This window comes from Rhinatrema bivittatum, chromosome 3 (genome assembly GCF_901001135.1).
Source record: "Rhinatrema bivittatum chromosome 3, aRhiBiv1.1, whole genome shotgun sequence".
In the NCBI taxonomy this organism is placed as follows: Eukaryota; Metazoa; Chordata; class Amphibia; order Gymnophiona; family Rhinatrematidae; genus Rhinatrema; species Rhinatrema bivittatum.
Genome location: NC_042617.1, coordinates 171,046,456 through 171,070,693, shown reverse-complemented (window position 1 = coordinate 171,070,693; position 24,238 = coordinate 171,046,456). Strand labels below are relative to the sequence as shown.

At 41.9% G+C, this 24,238-nt stretch overlaps 1 protein-coding gene across 1 annotated transcript in view; it reads right to left on the bottom strand.

Moving 5' to 3' along the window:
* Positions 1-403: 403 nt before the first annotated feature.
* MEMO1 (mediator of cell motility 1) overlaps positions 404-24,238 on the bottom strand; it is a 226,173-nt gene continuing 202,338 nt past the window's right edge. The window contains 1 exon segment of the mRNA XM_029593942.1: positions 404-1,053. Within this exon segment, the coding sequence (XP_029449802.1) occupies positions 922-1,053 (132 nt within the window). The 3' untranslated portion in view covers positions 404-921.

Sequence of the window (24,238 nt, the reverse complement as noted above, 5' to 3'; positions counted from 1 at the left end):
TTGTATTCCTTTTCAGCAGAGAGAAAAATGACATTTCAAGATGTGCCTTGAATGCTCGTGCCATGATAAGAAAATAAGAACAAGGCTGCCTCCTTGTGTCAGACATAAGCACAGCTTTTATAGTAAGTTTTCTTTCTTTTTTTCCCACTGTGCATTAAGTGTGAATATAGTAGACTAAACCATCTTGAGTTGCAATCCCTGCGCACCACCCTCACTAGCAAAACCTTGATTTTCACAGACGCTCAGAACTAGTTCACGTTTCATCATAACATCTTGCAGGAGAAAAGATGTGAATTAAAAAAAACCATGAGTTTAAAACCAGACATTTTTGGTTTGGGTAGCCCTTTATTAGCAACTAAAATAGAATGTATTTGTTGTACAACACTGGTAATAAATGACTATATTGGAGTTGTATTATATTCTAATACAGGATCAATTATAAATGAATTTTTTTAATTTTTTTTTTTTTTTTAATTAAAAAGCTACCACCCTTTTATGTTTTACTTCTTGCAAAACTGTTCTGAAAGCAGAGTACAAGTGCACAGGTCACAGGTCTGCAGAGTGTGCAAATTTAGGATATGGTAAAATGCTCACACGTGTCTCTCATAACCAGCATTTTCTAATCACTGTTTGCCATAATGTTTTAAGATCCATTTGTTTTGCTGTTTCACAATGCACTTTGCTGCCAGCCTTTCCTTCTGTTGTCCTAAACAGGAAAGCATTTTATAACAGAGTCAAACAAAATCAAATAAGGAAGGACTACACCTACTAGAAAAAAAGATTTCTATTAGATTGAGGTTTCAGCATACCCAAAGACCAGCTGAATTTCTGTAAGGTTTAGGCTGGGACCTCATATACAGAGAAAGGAGAGAGAATATGCGTGGGGTCTGTGCATGGTGGCATCCCTGAGGAGTTAAAGGTTCAGTGGACCATTAGTGCTCCGGCTGCATAACTCACTGAACTGTCCTGCCAGCTTCGACACTGGCTTGATTGGGAGTAATTCAAAAATGAAAAACTCATATTTATTCCATTCTTCTGGAGCTCCATTGTAGCCTAGAAAAAGAAGCAGAGTTAGCAGAGCTTTGAGACAGTTTGATTGCTTTTGTGCAAAACATGTTCACTCTTTCAATCTACAGGCATCTTATTCCTTTTAAATACTTTTAGAAAAAAAACAGCAAATGAATAAGCCTTTAACACAGCCCTTCATAAAAGTCATCCCTCTCTTGTGTAGTACTAAATAATTAAAAAATAAACACAGCCAGTACTAAATAACCACCCTGTACCCTTTAAAACTTTTATGGCTAAAACCATTGTTTTAAAGTCATTTACCAACTCCCTACAGTTCCCATGAACCTTAATCAGCAGTTATCTATGGGGGGCTTTGTTTTATCTTTTAATTTTATATTTCAGGGATGGCCAACTTCAGTCTTAAAGAGCCAAAAACAGGCCTAGTTTTCAGGATATCCATAGTAAATGTGCATATGAGAGATCTGCATGCACTGTTTCTCTTTATGCAAATATAGTTCATGGATATTCATTGTAAATATCCTGAAAAAGAATCACAGACAGTCCAAGTTAAGACCGGAATTGGTCAACCCTGTTCTATTTATTCATTTTAAATTGAACATAAAACAGAAAAAACCAGCAGCAAAGACTTAGAAAACAAAGAAAAAAGATAAATATTAATAAATCAGTCCTCACCCTGCAACAGTTCCCAGTATTATAAAGGGATCCAAGAGTTTTAAAAAAAATACCAGGTTTTCAAAGACACCACAAATACAGAAAGAACAAATATTTGCATAAACATGTCTAAGCGAATATTAATTCAGTCTAACAGAAAAAAAAAGCCATCTGAAATCACATCCCCAATGGGAAAAAATGCCAATTTGTGTATAGACACAAAAACATTTAATACATCAGAATCAAAATATATATAATTTGTTCCTTGATAATTTATCCTAAATTTAGCAGAGTTGCTTACCTGTAACAGTTGTTCTCCCAGGACAGCAGGATGTTAGTCCTCATATATGGGTGACATCATCGATGGAGCCCTATCTCGGAACACTTTTGTTAAAGTTTCTAGAACTTTGACTGGCACACTGAGCATGTTCAGCATGCCACTAACCCTGCAGCCAGCAGGGGTCCCCCTTCTTTTTTCACGAAACCCACCCGCGGGTGGCGGGTGGGTTTCGTGAAAACTAACATCCTGTTGTCCTGGGAGAACACCTGTTACAGGTAAGCAACTCTGCTTTCTCCCAGGACAAGCAGTATGGTAGTCCTCACATATGGGTGAAAAGCAAGCTACAGGCTGTGGCATACGTATGAGGCCAAGCAGCACCAAATATGTGCAACAGGCACAACCACTGGGGTGCTGTTGGCAAGGATGAGGCAGCCTGAAATTCAAAGCGGATTGAGGTAGGACGAGTTGGGTTCCTACACTGGAAACAAATTTTTTAGGACAGACTGGCCAAAGACGGAATCCTGTCATCCAGCCTTGTCCAGGCAGTAGTGAGCTGCGAAGGTGTGGAGAACGCGCCATATCGCAGCCCTGCAGATGTCAGCATTCGGTACTAAATGGTAGTGTGCTACTGAGGTTGCCATTGCTCTGACTGAGTGTGCCTTCACTCGTCCCTGTAGTGGAAGGTCTGCTTGCTGGTAACAGAATGTGATGCAGTCTGCCAACCAGTTTGACAGTGTTTGCTTGCCCACCGCATTCCCAAGTTTGTTCTTATCACAAGAGACAGAGTTGGGTGGACTTCCTGTGGGTTGTAGTGCAGTCTAAGTAAAACGCAAGAGCACGCTTACAGTCCAAGTTGTGGAGAGCTCGCTCACCTGGGTGAGCGTGAGGTCTTGGAAAGAAAGTGGGCAAAACTATGGACTGATTTAAATGGAAATCAGTTACCACCTTAGGAAGAAATTTAGGGTGATTGCAGAGAACCACCCAGTCATGGAGGAACCTTGTATAGGGCGAGTAGGTCACAAGGGCCTGTTGTAGCTTCATGAGAGTCTTGCTTATTAGCGGAATTGGAGGATACACATAAAGCAGGCCTTTGTTCAAGGGAAGGGCGAAGGCTTCCCTGGCTGGTACATGCCGGTCCCTGTGCATGGAGCAGAAGCTTTCCACTTTGTGGTTCTGACTGGACGCAAAGAGGTTGATGGCCAGTTGACCACACCAGTGGAAGATTCTGCTCGCAACCGAGGGATCCAGAGACCATTTGTGGGGCTGGAAACGTCGGCTGAGGCGGTCCGCCAGCGCATTCTGTGTGCCCGCTAGATAAGTGGCTCACAGAAGAATGGAATGTGACAGGGCCCAGGCCCAAATATGTGCCGCCTCCTGGCAAAGCAGATAAGAGCCTGTGCCCCCGTTTGTTCAGGAACCACATTACAATCTGGTTGTCTGTTTGAATCAGGACAACTCTGTTGGAGAGGTAATCCTGAGATGCATAAAAGGCGTATCGCATCGCCTTTTATGCCTTTTATTTGTCAACTGTCTCCCTAGAAGTTCCCTCCGTAGCCCGCAGGGCCACGCGTAGAGAACCCAAGAAACAATTCTACAGGCCACGCAGATATTACCTCCTGCATCCCGTGCACGACCAGCTCGAGCACCTCAGAGGGGACATATGCGCCAAACTAGAACATCTAGACCACAGCCATCTTCACAAGCTGGCCCTGCGTCTGGATTTTGACTCTTTCCCAGAGAGCAGCAGCCATATTCCAGTGGGGTGCCACTTTGCAACAGTCATCCAGTCACCACGGACCAGTGGGTACTGTCCATCGAAACCCATGGTTACTGTCTAAATTTTTGAAAAATACCCCTGGACTTCCCACCCAATCCATCCTTGAGTTGGAACAACCACACAGGAAAACTCGAGTCACAGCTCTCAACCCTTCTGTTGGTTAGAGCCATGGAACCAGTTCCACCGAATCAGCAGGGAAAAGGGTACTACTCCAGATATTTCCTTGATCAAAAAAGACCAGCGGCCTCCAGCCTATTCTGGACCTCCATGCCTTGAATACATTTCTTCGCAAGGAATGGTTCAGGATGGTATCCCTGGGCACCATGCTTCCTCTACTTAAACAAGGGGATTGGCTCTGCTCTATGGACCTTCAAGATGCATACGCCCATATTGCGATCTCCCCTTCTCATCGCAAATATCTGCGATTTGTGGTAGGCCACAGTCACTAGCAATACAAGATACTACCATTTGGCCTAGCCTCGGCACCTCGAGACTTTACGAAGTCATGACTGCGCAGTTACACAGCAGAGGCATATACGTTTTTCCATACCTGAACTGGCTCATAAAAAGCCAGACAAAACGAGGAGCCCTCAACTGTCTTGGTCTCACCATAAGGCTTCTTAACTCGGCGGTGAAGACTCTGAGAGTAGGTCCTAGGATGTCCGTGATGAATCATCTGAGAATGCATCGCCCCATGGATTATAGGGACTTTCGCCTTCTCCCGGTGGAGCTCCCAATGGAGGAAGCATGCCAAAGTCGAGAGGGTGGGAAGGCATTGATGGAATCTGCGTCATCGAGGGAATCGGAGCAGATGATGTGCGCTTAGGTACCGTTAGCCCTGATGGCCCTGGCATGGGCTCCGGCATCAACTGTTCCCGTGGAGGGACATGGTCTGGAATCTATCCTTCCTCCTCCGAGGAACCCAGTAGTGGAATCGGGACCTGCGGAGGCCTCGATGGATGACTTGATGCCAGTGTGTCCGGTGGCAGAGGAGTCGATAAGGCACAGATGAGCATATTGAGGCGCTCGAGGAGCGGTGCCACCATCGAGGGAGCCGGTTCCGGGGGCTGGTGCCGGCTGGAAACTTCATAAGGCTTTAAGCACTGCCTCTTCAACCATGCAGTCCAATTCCTCCCGGGAAGCCGGCATGGGTGGCACGGCGATCAGGATAGGAGGCATGCTAGGCATCACCGGAGCCTCCAAAGGGGCCCGTGGAGGCTCTGTGCCCGGCACCAGTATCTGTGGGGAACGCCTAGGGGTTCCTCTCCCCGGACCCTTTTCGCAGGCAGCTCAATGGAAGTCGATGCCGGCACTGGTGGGGGTCGCCCGTCGGTGCCAATGTTTCCCTCGGTGCTCGATCCGGTCTTTTCCCGGCACAGAGGATGACGCCGCTGATGTCCTCGATGGAGTCAGTGACGGATGGTCACCCTGTCCACAGTGCTCCTGGCAAATCATCTCAGAGGTCAACTGGTGTCGAACATCGTGCAAGGGACCTAAGCATAAAACATACTTCAAATAGTTCTGTGAGGAAAGTTGTGAGAAATTTCTCAGAGCTCCTAAACTGCGAGGCAACTGCTGTGCGGAAAAAAAAAAAAGACTTAAGGGGGACATAAGAACTTGCCATGCTGGGTCAGATCACGAGATCACGAGTCCATCAAGCCCAGCATCCTGTTTCCAACAGAGGCCAAACCAGGCCACAAGAACCTGGCAATTATCCAAACACTAAGAAGATCCCATGCTACTGATGCAATTAATAAACGTGGCTATTCCCTAAATAAACTTGATTAATAGCCGTTAATGGACTTCTCCTCCAAGAACTTATCCAAACCTTTTTTGAACCAAGCTACACTAACTACACTAACCACATCCTGTGGCAACAAATTCTGGGGCTTTATTGTGCGTTGAGTGAAAAAGAATTTTCTCTGATTAATCTTAAATGTGCTGCTTGCTAACTTCATGGAATGCCCCCTAGTCCTTCTATTATTCGAAAGTGTAAATAACCGATTCACATCTACACTTTCGACCTCTCATGATCTTAAAGACCTCTATCATATCCCACTCAGCCTTCTCTTCTCCAAGCTGAACAGGGGACCCCTGCTGGCTGCAGGGTAAGTGACATGCTGGGTATGCTCAGTGTGCCAGTCAAAGTTCTAGAAACTTTGACAAAAGTGTTCCGTGATAGTGCTCCATCGATGATGTCACCCATATGTGAGGACTACCATCCTGCTTGTCCTGGGAGAAAGCAGAGAAGCTGAATGAAAAATTGCACTTGTATTAAATCTGCTGGTGCATAGTAAAATAATTTCATCCTGCAGATTTAGGTGGCTCTAGAAACATTGGGAGGAAGGATTTCTCTAGTAACTGAAAAAAAAAAAAAGTTTTCAAAATCCAGAATTTGTCTGATTGGAAACTAACTCAACCAGCAGCGTGGCTTCGAGAAGATTTAGTTCAGGGCTTCCCAAGCCAGTCGGGCTTTCAAGATATCCACATGAATAATGCATGAGACAAATCTGAATATATTGACTCTCTATTTGATGCATATTTATCTCATGCATAGTTTTGTCTCTGTTATAAAAAGCAAGCCAAAAGGAGGGAAATAGCTTAGAGTTTTGTATGTGTTTGTCTTTTCCTGCTTCCCACCCACTTCTAGCTCATACTTTGATTATAGGCACGAGACACTTTCACATTAAAAATCAATCAGCCTTTTATCTAAAACACCGGATTGCCCCAGTCCTTAATTCAAGAGTTTAATTATCCTGTTGCAGGTCACTACCAGATTAACAATGAATATACCAATACATTTAAAGGACTTTATACATTCCTTCTCCCTTAGCAATCTAAACTTAACTAAGAACTTAACTAAATTGAGATGAAGACAGCAAGAGGGGGCTTTCCCGTCTTCTGCATCAAGTGTCACACGTATGATTTTTTACCCACCAGTGAGAGGTTGTATGTGTGCACCTGGTGCTAAGAGCTCCTGGCTTTCAGAGAATGAGTCCTATCTATGGAAGCTAGTATGGCAGACCTGGAGGAGCAGAGGCAGACAGAGGTATATAGATGAGACCTTCAAGGGCATAGTAGCTAAGTCCCAACTTTAATCTGGCAGCCTTGGAGGAGGAAGGTCTCCGGATCGTAGATCATCATCTTGGTGCAGCAGGAAATGATCCTATAGCAAAGACCTGCTCGCCAGATGATTCATTGTCCTCTCACACAGAGGGGTTTCTCCCAGGGCTACTACCCAGGAGGGAAGGGTTAGGTCAGCTGTCAGTTTGGTGATTCGATTATTAGGAATGAAGAGAGTTGGCTGGCTGGTGAACAAGAGGATAGCCTAGTAACATGCCTGTCCAGTGCAAAGGTAGCAAACCTCATGTCACCTAGATAGTATTTTAGATAGTGCTGGGGTGATACATGTGCATATCAATGACATTGGAAAATGTGGCAGGAATGTTCTGGAAACCAAATTCAGGCTTTCAGGTAGAAAGCTGAAATCCAGAACCTCCAGGGTAGCATTCTCTGAAATGCTTCCTGTTCCATACTCAGGTCCCCAGAGCAGACAGAGCTCGAGTCTCAATGTGTGCATGAGATGACTGTGCAAGAAAGAGGGATTCAGTTTTTAAGGAACTGGGGAACCTTTTGTGGAACAGTGGGAGTCTTTTCTGAAGGGATGAGCTCCACCTTAACCAAAGTGGAACCAGGCTGCTGGAGCTCTCTTTAAAAGGGAGACAGCACAGCTTTTAACTAGAATAAAAAGGAAAGCATTTGCTCAGGAGCGCATGGTTCGAAGGGAGGTATCCTCAAAGGATACTAATGAAGCAGGAGAGTTAGGTCATTCCAATAAAGGCTCCAATAAAAGCAAAAGTAGTCCATGAGCCTATAAGTAAAAAATCCTCTGAGCTAAAAGATTACAAATTACCCTTGTCAACTGAAAAACAGGTTAACACAAATAAATACTTTGAAATGTTTATATGCCAAAATGCCAGAAGTTTAAGAAGATGGGAAAGTTAGAGTGTATAGCAGTGAATTTGTTAATCAAGAGAGCAGTGAGTCACTCTGGCTGACTAACTAAGTGTTAAGGTTGTGTGTTTGATGTGAATAGGTATCATTCTTTGTTAATCAGCACACCAGTGAGTCACTCAGGAAAACTAACTGAAGTGTAAATCTCCTAAGGGATTGTTTTCCACTAATTTACCTTAGAAGCACATTATAAATTAGAAGGGAAGAGCTCAGTCACCCACATTCCAGTGGGAACACAGAGGAGAGGATCACCTTGCTGGTGGCTGAAAGGAATCAGTAAGTTTTTTTTGCTTGGGACATTGTCTTTTTTAAAAGTATTGGGGCAAACTTAACTATTTGGGAATATTATTTAGTGTGTTTGTGGGTTTGTGCCTTTAACAGTCAGAAAGGTAGTGAATAAACAAGTTAGACTGTATTTTTAAATAGTCAGTCAATAAGGTAGCTAGTAAGCAGTAGGTAGTGTGTTTATTTTTAAAAGTCTGCAGAACTGAGTGTTTGTATTTAATACAAACTGAGTGTTTGTATTGAAAAAAACAACCCCACAAACCCCCACCCCCCACCAAAAAAAAAAAAGTAGCCAGAAGCTAGAAATAAGCTAGGAGCAGTGTATACCTAAAGTAAAAACGTTGAATAGTTCAGCTCAGTTACTCACCTTGGAAAGGTGTTGAGGTAGTGTGATTGGGTTTGAATAGGGACCAACATTTGTTAAGAGAGCAGTGAGTCACTCTGTCTGACTAACTGAAGTTAGACTGTTTGTATTTCCAACCCACCCACCCCTAGCTCATCCCTTAATTTATAGGCAGGTGCCACTTTCACAAAAAAAAAAAACAAACAAACAAAAAAACATCAACAAAAACTTTATTGAGAATTCGATCAGACCCCGGCAGGCCACTACCAGACATATAGTGAATTCACCAATACATTTAAAGGACGTTAGACACATTCCTACTCCCATAGCAACCTAAAACATAACTAGGAACTGATCAAAATTGAGATGAAGGCAGCAGTCCAGCAGCAAGAGGGGAGCTTCCCAGTCTTTTGCATCGAGTGTCACATGTATGATTTTTTACCCACCGGTGAGAAGTTGTACATGTGCATGCGATGCAAAGAGCTCCTGGCTCTCAGAGAACGAGTCCTATCTCTGGAGGCTACAGTGGCAGACCTGGAGGAGTTGAGGCAGACAGAGAGTTATATAGATGAGACCTTCAGGGACATAGTAGTCAAGTCCCAATTTCAGACTGGCAGCCCTGGTGCTACCTTGGAGGAAGAGGGTCTCATGATGGGAGAGCACCAACCAGGTGCAGCAGGAAAGGATCCTGTAGCAAGGACCTGCTCTCCAGGTGATGCATTGTCCTTTTGCACTGAGGATATCTCCCCAAGGCCTACTGCCCAGGAGGGAAGGGTTAGGTCGGCCGTCATAGTTGGTGATTCGATTGTTAGGAATGTAGATAGCTGGATGGCTGATGGGCATGAGGATCGCCTGGTAACATGCCTACCTGGTGCGAAGGTGGCGGACCTCACGTGTCACCTAGATAGCATTTTAGACAGTGCTGGGGAGGAGCCGGCTGTCGTGGTACATGTGGGCAACAACGACATAGGAAAATGTGGGAGGGAGGTTCTGGAAGCCAAATTTAGGCTCTTAGGTAGAAAGCTTAAATCCAGAACCTCCAGGGTAGCATTCTCTGAAATGCTCCCTGTTCCACGCGCAGGTCACCAGAGGCAGGCAGAGTTCCGGAGTCTCAATGCGTGGATGAGACGATGGTGCAAGGAAGAGGGATTCAGTTTTGTTAGGAACTGGGGAACCTTTTGGGGAAGGGGGAGTCTCTTCCGAAGGGATGGGCTCCACCTTAACCAGGGTGGAACCAGACTGCTGGCGCTAACCTTTAAAAAGGAGATAGAGCAGCTTTTAAACTAGAACAAAGGGGAAAGCCGACAGTCGCTCAGCAGCGCATGGTTCGGAGAGAGGTATCTTCAAAGGATACTAATGATGCATTAGAATTAGGGCATCCCGACAGTGTGGTTCCAATAATTAGAAAAATAGTCCAAGTGCCTGTAACTAAAACCTCACCTAAGCTAAAAAAAATTCTAACTTATCCCTATCAATTAAAAAGCAGAAAGAAAATACAAACAAAAAACAAACTTTGAAATGTCTGTATGCTAATGCCAGAAGTCTAAGTAGTAAGATGGGAGAATTAGAATGTATAGGAGTGAATGATGACATAGACTTAATTGGCATCTCAGAGACATGGTGGAAAGAGGATAACCAATGGGACAGTGCTATACCGGGGTACAAATTATATCGCAATGACAGAGGAGCACCCGGGAGGAGGTATGGTGCTTTATGTCCGGGATGGCATAGAGTCCAACAGGATAAACATCCTGCATGAGACTAAATACAAAATTGAATCTTTATGGGTAGAAATCTCTTGTGTGTCAGGGAAGACTATAGTGACAGGGGTATACTACCTGGTCAAGATGGTGAGACCGACAGTGAAATGGTAAGAGAAATTAGGGAAGCTAACCAAATTGGTAGTGCAGTAATAATGGGAGACTTCAATTACCCCCAATATTGACTGGGTAAATGTATCATCGGGAAACGCTAGAGAGATGACGTTCCTGGATGGAATAAATGATAGCTTTATGGAGCAATTGGTTCAGGAACTGACGAGAGAGGGAGCAATTTTAGATCTAATTCTCAGTGGAGCACAGGACTTGGTGAGAGAGGTAACGGTGGTGGGGACGCTTGACAATAGTGATCATAATATGATCAAATTTGATTTAATGACTGGAAGAGGAACAGTGTGCAAATCCAAGGCTCTCGTGCTAAACTTTCAAAAGGAAAACTTTGATAAAATGAGAAAAATTGTTAGAAAAAAACTGAAAGGAGCAGCTACAAAAGTAAAAAGTGTCCAAGAGGTGTGGTCATTGTTAAAAAATACCATTCTAGAAGCACAGTCTAGATGTATTCCACACATTAAGAAAGGTGGAAAGAAGGCAAAACAATTACCGGCATGGTTAAAAGGGGAGGTGAAAGAAGCTATTTTAGCCGAAAGATCTTCATTCAAAAATTGGAAGAAGGAACCAACAGAAGAAAATAGGATAATACATAAACGTAGGCAAGTTAAATGTAAGACATTGATAAGACAGGCTAAGAGAGAATCTGAAAAGAAGTTGGCTGTAGAGGCAAAAACTCACAGTAAAAACTTTTTAAAATATATCTGAAGCAGAAAGCCTGTGAGGGAGTCAGTTGGACCGTTAGATGATCGAGGAGTTAAAGGGGCACTTAGAGAAGATAAGGCCATCGCAGAAAGATTAAATGATTTCTTTACTTCAGTGTTTACTGAAGAGGATGTTGGGGAGGTACCCGTAATGGAGAAGGTTTTCATGGGTAATGATTCAGATGGACTGAATCAAATCACGGTGAACCTAGAAGATGTGGTAGGCCTGATTGACAAACTGAAGAGTAGTAAACCACCTAACCCAGATTTTATACACCCCAGAGTTCTGAAAGAACTAAAAAATGAAATTTCAGACCTATTAGTAAAAATTTGTAACCTATCATTAAAATCATCCATTGTACCTGAAGACTGGAGGATAGCAAATGTAACCCCAATATTTAGAAAGGGCTCCAAGGGTGATCCGAGAAACTACAGACCAGTTAGCCTGACTTCAGGGCCAGGGAAAATAGTGGAAAGTGTTCTAAACATCAAAATCACAGAACATATAGAAAGACATGGTTTAATGGAACAAAGTCAGCATGGCTTTACCCAAGGCAAGTCTTGCCTCACAAACTTGCTTCACTTTTTTGAAGGAGTTAATAAACATGTGGATAAAGGTGAACCGGTAGATGTAGTATACTTGGATTTTCAGAAGGCGTTTGACAAAGTTCCTCATGAGAGGCTTCTAGGAAAAGTAAAGAGTCATGGGATAGGTGGCGATGTCCTTTCGTGGATTGCAAACTGGCTAAAAGACAGAAAACAGAGAGTAGGATTAAATGGACAATTTTCTCAGTGGAAGGGAGTGGCAGTGGAGTGCCTCAGGGATCTGTATTGGGACCCTTACTTTTCAATATATTTATAAATGATCTGGAAAGAAATACGAGTGAGATAATGAAATTTGCAGATGACACAAAATTGTTCAGAGTAGTTAAATCACAAGCAGATTGTGATAAATTGCAGGAAGACCTTGTGAGACTGGAAAACTGGGCATCCAAATGGCAGATGAAATTTAATGTGGATAAGTGCAAGGTGATGCATATAGGGAAAAATAACCCATGCTATAATTACACAATGTTGGGTTCCATATTAGGTGCTATAACCCAAGAAAGAGATCTAGGCGTCATAGTGGATAACACATTGAAATCGTCGGTTCAGTGTGCTGCGGCAGTCAAAAAAGCAAACAGAATGTTGGGAATTATTAGAAAGGGAATGGTGAATAAAACGGAAAATGTCATAATGCCTCTGTATCGCTCCATGGTGAGACCGCACCTTGAATACTGTGTACAATTCTGGTCACCGCATCTCAAAAAAGATATAATTGCGATGGGGAAGGTACAGAGAAGGGCTACCAAAATGATAAGGGGAATAGAACAGCTCCCCTATGAGGAAAGACTAAAGAGGTTAGGACTTTTCAGCTTGGAGAAGAGACGGCTGAGGGGGGATATGATAGAGATGTTTAAAATTATGAGAGGTCTAGAACGGGTAGATGTGAATCGGTTATTTACTCTTTCGGATAATAGAAAGACTAGGGGGCACTCCATGAAGTTAGCATGGGGCACATTTAAAACTAATCGGAGAAATTTCTTTTTTACTCAACACACAATTAAACTCTGGAATTTGTTGCCAGAGGATGTGGTTAGTGCAGTTAGTATAGCTGTGTTTAAAAAAGGATTGGATAAGTTCTTGGAGGAGAAGTCTATTACCTGCTATTAAGTTCACTTAGAGAATAGCCACCGCCATTAGCAATGGTAACATGGAATAGACTTAGTTTTTGGGTACTTGCCAGGTTCTTATGGCCTGGATTGGCCACTGTTGGAAACAGGATGCTGGGCTTGATGGACCCTTGGTCTGACCCAGTATGGCATTTTCTTATGTTCTTATGACATCAGACTTATTTGGCATCTCAGAGACATGGTAAATGGGACAGTGCTATATCACGTTCAAATTATATTCAATGCTAGGGAGGAGCAACTTTGTGGGGGGTGGTGCTTTATGTCCAGGATGGCATAGTGTCCAATCAGTTAAAGATCTTGCAAGAGACTAAATACACAATAGAATCTTTATAGGTAGAAATCCCATGTGTGTTGGAGAAGAACATAACGATAGAAGTGATAAGACAGATGATGAAATGCTAAGAGAAATTAGGAAAGCTAACCAAATTGGTAGCGCAGTAACAATAGAGGATTTCAATTAACTCCAATACTGATTGGGTAAATGTAATATCAGGTCATGCTAGAAAAAGTTCCTGGATGGAATAAATGACTGCTTCATGGAGTAATTGGTTCAGGAACTGAGAAAAATCTATTTTAGATCTAATTCTTAGTGGAATACAGGATTTGGTGAGAGGTAAGAGTGGTGGGGCCACTTGGCAATAGTGATCATAACATGATCAAATTTGAATTAATGACTGGAAGGGGGACAATAAATAAATCCACAGCTCTAGCACAAAATTTTCAAAAGGGAAACTTTAATAAAATGACTAAATAGTTAGAAAAATTTGAACGGTGTAGCTACAAAAAAGTTAAGGCTATACAGCAGGAGTGGAGATTGTTAAAAAAAAAAAACCAACCCCATCTTAGAAGTGCATTCCAGATGTATTCTTCGCATTAAGAAAGGTAGAAGGAAGGCCAAATAATTTCAAGTGTGTTGAAAGGGGAGTTGAAAAAGGCTATTTTAGCTAAAAGATCTTCCTTCATAAATTGGAAGAAAGAGCCATCTGAAGAAAATAGGAAAAGCATAAGCATTTGCAAGTTAAATGCAAAACATTGATAAGACAGGCTAAAAGAGAATTTGAAAAGAAGTTGGCCATAGAGAGAAAACCTCATAATAAAATCTTTTTAAAATATATCTGAAGCAGGAAGCCTGCAAGGGAGTCGGTTGGACCATTAGATGATCAAGGAGTTAAAGGGGCACTTAGGGAAGATAAGGCCACCACAGAAAGATTAAATTAATTCTTTGTTTCGGTGTTCACTGAGATTTTGGGGAGATATTTGTTCCAGAGACAATTTTCAAAGGTGACGATTCAGATGAACTGAACCAAATCACAGTGAACCTGGAAGACGTAGTAGGCCAGATGGACAAACTGAAGAGAGGAAAAACACCTAGATCAGATGGTATATACCCCAGGGTTCTAAAAGAACTAAAAAATGAAATTTCAGACCTCTTACAAGTAATTTGTAACCTATCATTAAAATCATCAGTTTTAAACTGATAACCCCGATTTAAAAAGGGCTCCAGAAGTGATCTGGGAAACTTCAGACCGGTGAGCCTGACTTCAGTGCTGGGAAAAATCATGGCAACTATTATAAAGAATAAAACCTCAGAACATAAAGACAGCATGGTTAAACGGCACACAGCCAGTATGGATTTATCCAAGGCAAGTCTTGCCTCACAAAATCTGCTACTTTTATTTTTTTGAAGGGGTGAATAAACATGTAGATAAAAGTGAACTGTTAGATGTGGTATATTTGGATTTTCAGAAGGCATTTGAGAGGTTTCTAAGAAAACTAAAAAGACATGGGATAGAGACGATGTCTTTTTGTGGATTGTAAACTGGTTAAAAGGCAGGAAACAGAGTAGGATTAAATGGTCTGTTTTCACAGTGGAAAAAGGTAATCAAAGGAGTGCTTCTGTATCGCTCTATGGTGAGACCACACCTTGAATACTGTGTGCAATTCTGGTCGCCACATCTCAAAAAAGATACAGTTGCACTAGAGAAAGTACAGAGAAGGGCAACCAAAATGATAAAGAAAATGGAACAATTCCCCTATGAGAAAAGGCTAATGAGGATAGGGCTATTCAGCTTGGAGAAGAGACAACTGAGGGGGGATATGACAGAGATTTACAAAATCATGAAAGGACATGAACAGGTAAATGTGAATCAGTTATTTACTCTTTCAGATAATACAAAGACTAGGGGGGCACTCTATGAAGTTAGCAAGTATCACATTTAAAACAAATTGGAGAAAATTATTTTTCACTCCATGCACAATTAAGCTCTGGAATTCATTGCCAGAGGATGTGGTTAAGGTAGTTAGTGTAGCTGGCTTCCTGTAGGAAAAGTCCATAAACTGCTATTAAATAACAGAGAATAGCCACTACTTATTGCCAGCATTAGTAGAATGGGATCTATTCAATGTTTGGGTACTTGCAAGGTACTTGTGACTTGGATTGGCCACTGTTGGAAACAGGCTTTTGGGCTTAATGGACCCTTGGTCTGACCCAGTATGGCATATCTTATGTTCTTATATTCAGTGTGGATATCCTGAAAACCTGACTGGTTGTGGAGTCCCCAGGGCAGCTTCTTTCAACTAAAACAGGGCTTCCCAAGCCTGTCAGTTAAAGTAGAAAGATCCATCTTTCTATCTATAGGTGATTCACTCAATGAAGGCACACTGCTCACTTCTTTAACATTTTGTTGCCAAATATAGGGAGGTTCATTTTCAAACAGCCTATGGGTACTTTATATTGGTAGATTTTAGCTAGAATTTTCAAAGCAGATTTCTGTGCATAATCCACAGGTGTGGATTGAAAATTCTTGGGTGTGCATGTAACTCCCTGTAGCAATCAGGCACAAAGTGATACCTGCTCAACAGCAGTTAAGAATTTTATGCATGTGAATTTACATGTTTGCTTTCAAAAATATTCATATAAATCCTTTCCCTGCGCCCACTCGAAATGCCTACTGACTATGCATATGAAAGTACTTTAAAAATTCTGTTTCACGCATACATCCTGAATTGATTTTCTGTCAGGGACTAATGCTCAGAAACCAGGGTTTCTATACGTAAATCTTTTTGAAAATGACCTCCAATAAGCCTTAGCAATAGGCAGAAAGGAACTCAAAGGTTTTCAAAATTTCCCAAAAATACCATCTAAACAATGCAAACTCACTAATAGTATCCAATTCAGGAAAATTAAATAACCTATAAAATTTGCTTTAAATTTATTTTCCAAATACTCTATTTTCCATCTTAAAACATTTTTAATGACTAACTCGTACAGAGTCTAACAACTCATCAATTTAGTCTCAACCACTTCTACCCTTTAACAGTATCTGAAACAATATTGTTTTGGTTAGTAATCCTATTTTTTTAAATCCCCACTTCCAAACACCGTAGTTTCCAGAAATGTAATAGGATTAGTGAGCCATGAAGCTTCCAGAGTAATCTTCTGAGGTGGAACAGGATTCTCCACATCTATAGCCAGAGGAGGACAGCTCTAAGAGCTGAAAAGGAATCACATGTTTTCCAGAAACCTGAAGAAGTTCCAAGTATCCCCCAAAGCAGTGAACAACAAGCATAGCCATCAATTTCTTCTGCTCTCTTCTTGATGCTGACATTGTAGAGAGGCCCAGAATGCTCTCCACTAAAGAGAGAATCCTCTTCTGCAAGAAAACACTAGCTTCCGAAGTGCACTCCACAAGGGCAGATACTCCAGCATTACTGACTTGGCCCTGACTAGTCTGTAAAGAACTTCCACCATGCCTTTAAACATGCCTTTAAACCATGCCTTTAAACCATGCCTTTAAACCACATCTTTAAACATTGAGCTCTCTGCTGACGTCAGGAATCTAGGAGCATGGCTGGACAATCAACTTAACCTAAAAAAATTCATAAACACAACCACCAGGGACTGCTTCTTTAAACTACAGGTCCTAAAGAAACTAAAGCCACTCCTTCACTTCAATGACTTTCGCCTCGTTCTTCAATCCATTATTTTTTCGAAACTTGATTACTGCAACTCAATCTTACTAGGCCTCCCCTCCAACAGCATCAAACCCCTACAGATAGTACAAAATGCAGCAGCCAGAATCCTAACTAACACGAAGAGAAGAGACCATATTACCCCCATCTTGAGCAACCTCCACTGGCTACCCATCAAACAGAGAATCCTATATAAAACATTAACCATCATTCATAAAGCAATTCATAACGTCGCACCTATATCTCTACAAACCCAACTTCGTCCACACTTATCTTCCAGACCCATCAGAAGCGCCTACAAAGGCACGTTAGCCGCAGCTCCTGCCAAATCAACACTAAGAAAAAGAGCACTCTCCACTGCGGGACCACACCAATGGAATGCGCTCCCACCAGACCTTCGACTCGAACCCAATTTACTAGAGTTCAAAAAAAGGTTAAAAACCTGGCTCTTCAGGCAAGCTTTCCAATAGGCACCTCCTCCTGACTTTCAGAGCCAACCATTGCAGGGTGTCACCAACACCTTGCCACTCAATTTTCATACCGTACTTGCTTATTCGCAATTCTAACAGTCATTATTCACCTTTATATAACCGTCTACTGCAGACCATATTCGCTACTAAAGTTCTTTGTAAAAAAGGTTAAATCTGTTAAATGTTATTGTTACATTCTATGTTACTTGTAATAATGTTCAATGGTTTATTGTTATTGTTCCATGTTCTATGTAAAAAAACCCAGGTCTAACTTCCCAGACCAGGGCAACCTATTTCGTTACTTGTAAACCGGACTGATTTGTATTGCATACAGGAATTCCGGTATATAAAAATTTAAAATAAATAAATAAATGCCAAACATCCATCGAGTCAGCCACTATCAGCAAAATCCAAAGCCAGATAGAAGAACGTGGCAGAAAAATATAGTCAAACTGGCTGCTGACATAGCAATAGCTGATGTCAGCAAATCTGGCAAGTCCTTGGCTGCAGCACCATGCAAGCCCAAAGTACTCCGTTGCTCCTGGGAGTATCACATCAAGAAGAGGATAGGGGAGGGAAGGGGGTCACCCTTATATTTCCACAAAGAAACAAACATCAATGAGAAAATGTGAAGCAGAACTGGCTCCTGTCAAGTCAATGCTTTGCCATCTTAGATTCACTGTTACCAGGATTACACTGCAATTTATAATTTGTTTATGGCCTCAGAATAAAAGGAAGCCAGATCATAGTAAGTGGGAAAGTACTATTGTGTATACCAGAACATTTATCAGGGATGGCAAGTTGGAATGAATGGGGTTTTGAGTTTATGCCTAAAAGCATAAAGAGGGATGGCATCTTGGTCATGAAAGGCAAGTCTGGTGCACAAAGCAAGTGCCAATAAAGAGGTTTGGAAATGAGAGGATGCTTGTTTGGTGCGAGGGACAATGAAGAGTGCATGATTATGAGCAAAGAAAACAAGATCTTCAATGGAGAAGGGATGTGGGCTAGGTGGAAGCAAGACTTTGAATGCATTTACATGTTGAGACTCGAAGTTTAAATATACCACGACATTTAACAAGAAGTCAATGTAGAGCTTGCATGGTGGGTAGAAAAGTAGGTATGTACGGTAGCAGTGTTCCAAAGAAGTTGTAATGAAAAGAGTGCAAAGTCAGGGGACCTAAAAAGGAGGATATTTCAGTTGTTCCACTGGGAGACAAGAGAAGTAGAAATTGGCAGGGCTTTAAAAGTAAGGAAGTAACTAATTTTACAAATACTGTATAGTTGAAAATGAAAAGAAAAGCACAAGAAGTAAATGTGTGAGCACAGAGTCAAATGTGAAAAGAGGAACTGAGTCAATAAAAAAGAAACCAAGGGACAAAAGAAGATGCTGGAAAACCAGGGAACAAGAGAAGATGCTGGAAACAGAAAGCTTCAGTTTTGGTAGGGTTGAGTGCCAGAAGACAAGGACCACATCCCAGTATCTATGGCAGAAAGACAGGAGGAGAGCTGAGCCAAAACAGCAGAAGGGTGAGAGAAGGAAGAAAAGTCTGTATGTCATCTGAACATTAAAAATGAAATAAGGGTCGTCACAAAGTCTGAATAGATAGAAAAGAGCTGGAACCAGAGGTCTGAACCCTGTGGGGTATACCAAACAAGAAAGGGGACTGGGAAGAGCTAAGTATACTGAAGGCGTGGTTTGACAAACAACCAGGGAAGTGTAGCATCAAAAAAGCTCAAAGACTGGCATGTAAAACAAGAGGGACTGATGTTCAATAGAATTGAAGGCTGCTGATAAATCAATAGGATATTTATAGGCGATTAAAGAGATAGAGGAGAGCAGTTTCAATAGAGTGATGAGGTCTGAAACCAGATTAAAGGGTTCTCAAAACTTAAGAAAGGGGAATGAAGAAACGTGACTTGGTCAGAATCAAAGAGCAGTGACATAACATGGAACAGAATCGACCTTTCATGCAGTCATGAGACATGACTGCTGATATACAACAATAATCAAATGCGATGAGTGTGAAACAATTTGAGACGAATTACAGGATCGCAGATTAAACACTTTTTAAAATAATGATGTAACAGTGCCACTTTAAAAGTATGCAAAATTACTGTTATTGCTTGCTGGGTGTTTTTTTTAAATATTGCATAGAAAATGGGGGGAAACTTTAAAATTTAGAATGGTGATGTTATGCTAGTATGGAAGGGACACATTTGCTAATAATTTTATGAGATTGTAAATGATCTTGCATAAATAAAATATATGAACATAAGAACTTGCCATGCTGGGTCAGACCAAGGGTCCATCAAGCCCAGCATCCTGTTTCCAACAGAGACCAAATCAGGCCAAGAACCTGGCAAGTACCCAAACACTAAGAAGATCCCATGCTACTGATGCCAGTAATAGCAGAGACATGTGCCAACATATGTATTGTGATTTTATTTGGTTGCATTGGGTGGCCTGCTTGAGACTGATAAGTCAAAACAATTTTAAATAAAAAATCTAACCAGTTGGTAATGCTGCATACACAAATTGTAGGATGAATAGTGACATATACAAATGATCATGGGAGGAGGAATAGCCTAGTGGTTAGAGGAGTGGACTACAAACCAGGCGACCAGGGTTCGAGTCCTGTTGTTGCTCCTTGTGACCCTGAGCAAGTCACTTTACCCTCCATTGCCTCAGGTACAAAAACTTAGATTGTAAGCCCTCTGAGGATAGAGAAATACCTACAGTACCTGAATGTAAACCGATGTGATATCTCGATCGAGATCAAATGTCGGTATATAAAAAGTAAATACATAAATAAAAATCAGAAATTGGCTGATTTTGGAATTGTAACAAAAGACAGCACCAGCTGGATATTTTCTCTAGGTGGGAATTTTTTTTTATTTTTAAATTGTAATCAGATAATCTGTTTGAATATAGAGCTTGAAGCCCCTTCCCGGAAAACGCCCAGATTGAGCTCTGTCTTTCTGCATCACATGAGACACTACAAAAATAAGCCTACATTTTAATGGTTAATTTTAGAAAACAAAGGATTACTAATTTTGTGCTTTTATTTTTTTAGGGCTGATTAAAGTTAATTAAGTAAGGTGGTGAAAGTATTTGGAAAATCTGGGCACCAAACAAATTTCTCTTTTTGTCTCTTTTTGCTTTTTTTTGTTTCCCCCCTTCCCTTCAGTGTCATCTAACAGCTAGAGTAAGCTTGAGGTAGCTATGGCTTCTCTCAACCCCTATAGGAGTGGCTGGAACCAGGTGCTTAAATTTGGCATCTGGGATTTTTTCACCAAAGCCATAGCTCAAACTAGCAGTACTGCCAAGAACAGTGTTAAACCTCTTCACCTTTCTGTTAGCTCTATCAATATCTCAGCCCTGTCCATTCTGCCAGAGACAGTGTTCTTCCTGCCACACAGGAATACAGTATGCCACATAAGCAGGATGGATCCACCTGAAAAACATATGAATGACCTGAAAAACCAGAACATCCTGGATATTCCTAGGACGTTTAAAAGCAAAAATCGGAGGTTGTTGAAAAAGCAGGCATTCTTATAACAAAATCCAAAACTTCCTTGCAATATTAACAAGGTAAAACACAAATCAAATGATCTTCATTTAAGGCATTCTCTCTCATCAAGAGGAGATCACAATTAACATATAAAGCCCTTACAGATGTGAAGAAAAACTGGCCATGGATACCCCTTTCTAAAAATTGATCATCACTGAAGCATCAAAAAGGATATGCGGTTCCTATCAGTCGCTTTCCTGAAGAAGGACGTTTCCAAGTGACCATATTCCAAATAGATCCACATATCCAAAAAGGAAAATCTTATGCTGATCTACTACATATGGAAACCATAAATGTGGATCACAAGTATTTAAATAATTCACAAATTGAAAAAATCCTCGAGAGCTATCTCAAATTAGGAAATCATCATCAATATAATGCAGCCAAAGCAAAATGTGGGAAAAATAAGACGAATAAATTCACTGCTTTTCTGAGAAGCTATCTCAGGCTACATCAGAGGCTATAGTGGCCCCTGTTGTTGTTCCCTAATCCTGCTGAATATACATTGTCAAAAACAAAATTGTGTGTCAAATCTATCGTAGCTAAATCCATTAAAAATCCAGTGGGAACACATCTACCTGTTTGTCGAAAACCAATCTAATTAAATGCAATGAGGAATATTAGAATATAATATATATGCAAACTAAAGTATTGGTTTATGACTGATGGTAAGTGAACCCAACTTCTCAATCAAATGAGGCAAATTATGTACTATTGAAGGGGCCTGATAAAACAAATGGCTGGAGAAATATAAACGTCCTATGAGTATCAGGATGTTTTAGTTTCCCCATGTTTATCTACATCTTTGGTCCAAGGCTGGAGTTTAGCAAAATTGCTTACCTTGTAATAGGTGTTATCCCAGGACAGCAGGATGTAGTCCTCACATATGGGTGACGTCATTCACGGAGCCCTTAAGTGGGAAAAACTTCTGGCAAGTTTCTAGAAGCTTTTAACTGGCTGCCTGAGGCTACTGAGCATGCCCGGCATGCCATGATATTCCCTGCCACAGGGGTCTCACTCCAGTCTTATATGTAGCAATAAGCGTTAGCAAAAATATATTAATAAAGTCTGAGGCCCAACTCCGCGGGGTGGCGGGTGGGTTTCGTGAGGACTACATCCTGCTGTCCTGGGATAACACCTATTACAAGGTAAGCAATTTTGCTTTATCCCAGGACAAGCAGGATGCTAGTCCTCACATATGGGTGATTAGCAAGCTAGAGGCTGAGTCATTGTCCATGCAGTTAGCAGTCATGCATGTTTGAGGAAATGATGCAGCCGAAGATCACAGCAGGCTGGATGTAGAAGGAGTTGGGATTAAACTGGAAACAAGTTCTTTAAGACAGATTGTCCATAGGCTGAATCCTGTCGTCCTTCCTTATCCAAACAGTAATGAGCTGCAAAGGTGTGAAGGGAACTCCATGTTGCTGCTTTACAAATGTCAATGATTGGCACTGAACGAAAATGTGCTACTGAGGTTGACATTGCTCTTACTGAATGTGCCTTTACTCGCCCTTGGAGAGGAAGGCCTGCTTTTGTATAGCAAAATTGTATGCAGTCTGCTAACCAATTGGATAGAGTATGCTTTCCCACTGCTTTACCTGGCTTATTTGGGTCATAAGAGACAAAAAGCTGATTGGACTTTCAGGGACGTAGTGCGATTCAAATAAAAGGACAATGCACGTTTACAGTCCAAAGTGTGTAGAGCTCTTTCGCCTTGGTGAGAGTGAGGCCTTGGAAAGAATGTGGGTAGAACTATTGTTTGATTTAAGTGGAATTCCGTAACTACCTTAGGAAGGAATTTTGGATGTGTTCGGAGAACCACTCTGTCATGGAGAAACTTTGTATAAGGTTCATATGTGACAAGTGCTTGTAACTCACTAACCCTCCTAGCTGATGTAATGGCTATGAGGAAAATAGTTTTCCATGTGAGAAATTTAAGTTCACAGGAATCTATGGGCTCGAAAGGAGAACGCATTAATCCTGTTAACACCAGATTCAGGTCCCATTGTGTAGCTGGAGGCCGAATTGGTGGTTTAAGGTGAGTTAGACCTCTCATAAACCTACTGACGAGAGGTTGTGTGGATATAGGTGCATCTCCTATCTTGTTATGATAAGCTGAGATTGCACTCAAATGTACTCTGATTGATGAGGTCTGAAGACCAGAGTCTGCAAGATGGTACAAATAGACTAAAAGAGAAGTTGTGGGGCAAGTAAAAGGATCAATATTGCTTTGCTTGCACCAGCAAGTAAATCGTTTCCATTTGAAAGAATAATTCTTTCTCGTGAAAGGTTTTCGTGAGGCTATAAGCACTTGAGCAACATTGGTTGAAAGATTGAGTGGTTGTAAGATTAAGCTTTCAACATCCATGCCGTCAGGGATAGGGATTGAAGGTTGGGGTGGCGCAACCGACCCTGATCCTGAGTGATGAGATTGGGAGCTACTCCCAGGCGTATTGGATCCCTGACTGACAGATCTAGCAGTGTGGGAAACCATACTTGTCGAGGCCAATATGGGGCTATGAGGATCATGGATCCCCTGTCCTGTTGTAGCTTCACCAGTGTCTTGGTGATGAGCGGTATTGGAGGATAAGCATATAGTAGGCCTGCGTTCCAAGGGCGAGCAAAGGCGTCCTTGGCTGGTTGGTTCTTCTGTGTGCGCAGAAAACAGAAGTTGTCCACCTTGTGGTTCAGATGCGACGCAAAAAGGTCTGTTGATGGTTGTCCCCAACGTTGGAAGATTCTGTTCGCAATAGAGGGATTTAGAGACCATTCGTGCGGTTGGAACTGGCGACTGAGTCGATCTGCTAGGACATTTTGGATCCCTGCTAGGTAAGTGGCCTGTAGGGACATTGAGTGGTTCAAGGCCCAGTCCCAAATCTGTGCAGCTTCCTGACAGAGGAGATACGAGCCCGTACCTCCCTGTTTGTTGATGTACCACATGGCTACAGTATTGTCTGTCTGGATCAGTACGGTTTTGTGTGAAAGGCAGTCCTTGAACGCATGCAGTGCATACCGGATTGCTCGAAGTTCCAGAAAATTGATTTGATATGTGGCTTCGAGTTTTGTCCAAGTTCCTTGAGTCTGAAGAGAGTTTACATGGGCTCCCCATCCCAAGGTGGACGCATCTGTAGTTAATGTTATTTGAGGGATCGGTTTTTGAAAGGGTAGGCCCTTGCGTAAATTGTCCTTGATTGTCCACCAGTGTAGCGAGGAGCGTAGTTGGTGGGTTACTTGGATTCGATAATGTAGTGGTTGAATGGCTTGGATCCACTGTGATCGAAGAGTCCATTGGGTTAATCTCACGGCAAGTCTGGCCATAGGAGTGATGTGAACCGTTGAAGCCATGTGGCCTAGTAAGATGAGAAACTGATGCGCTGTCACTTGTGGTTGTGTGGACATGGAGTACGCCAACTGGGCCAGAGATTGTGCACGGTCTGCTGGAAGAAAAGCTCGTGCAAGGTTTGTGTCCAATTCTGCTCCTATGTATTGGAGGAGATGAGACTGTTGCAGGTGGGATTTTTG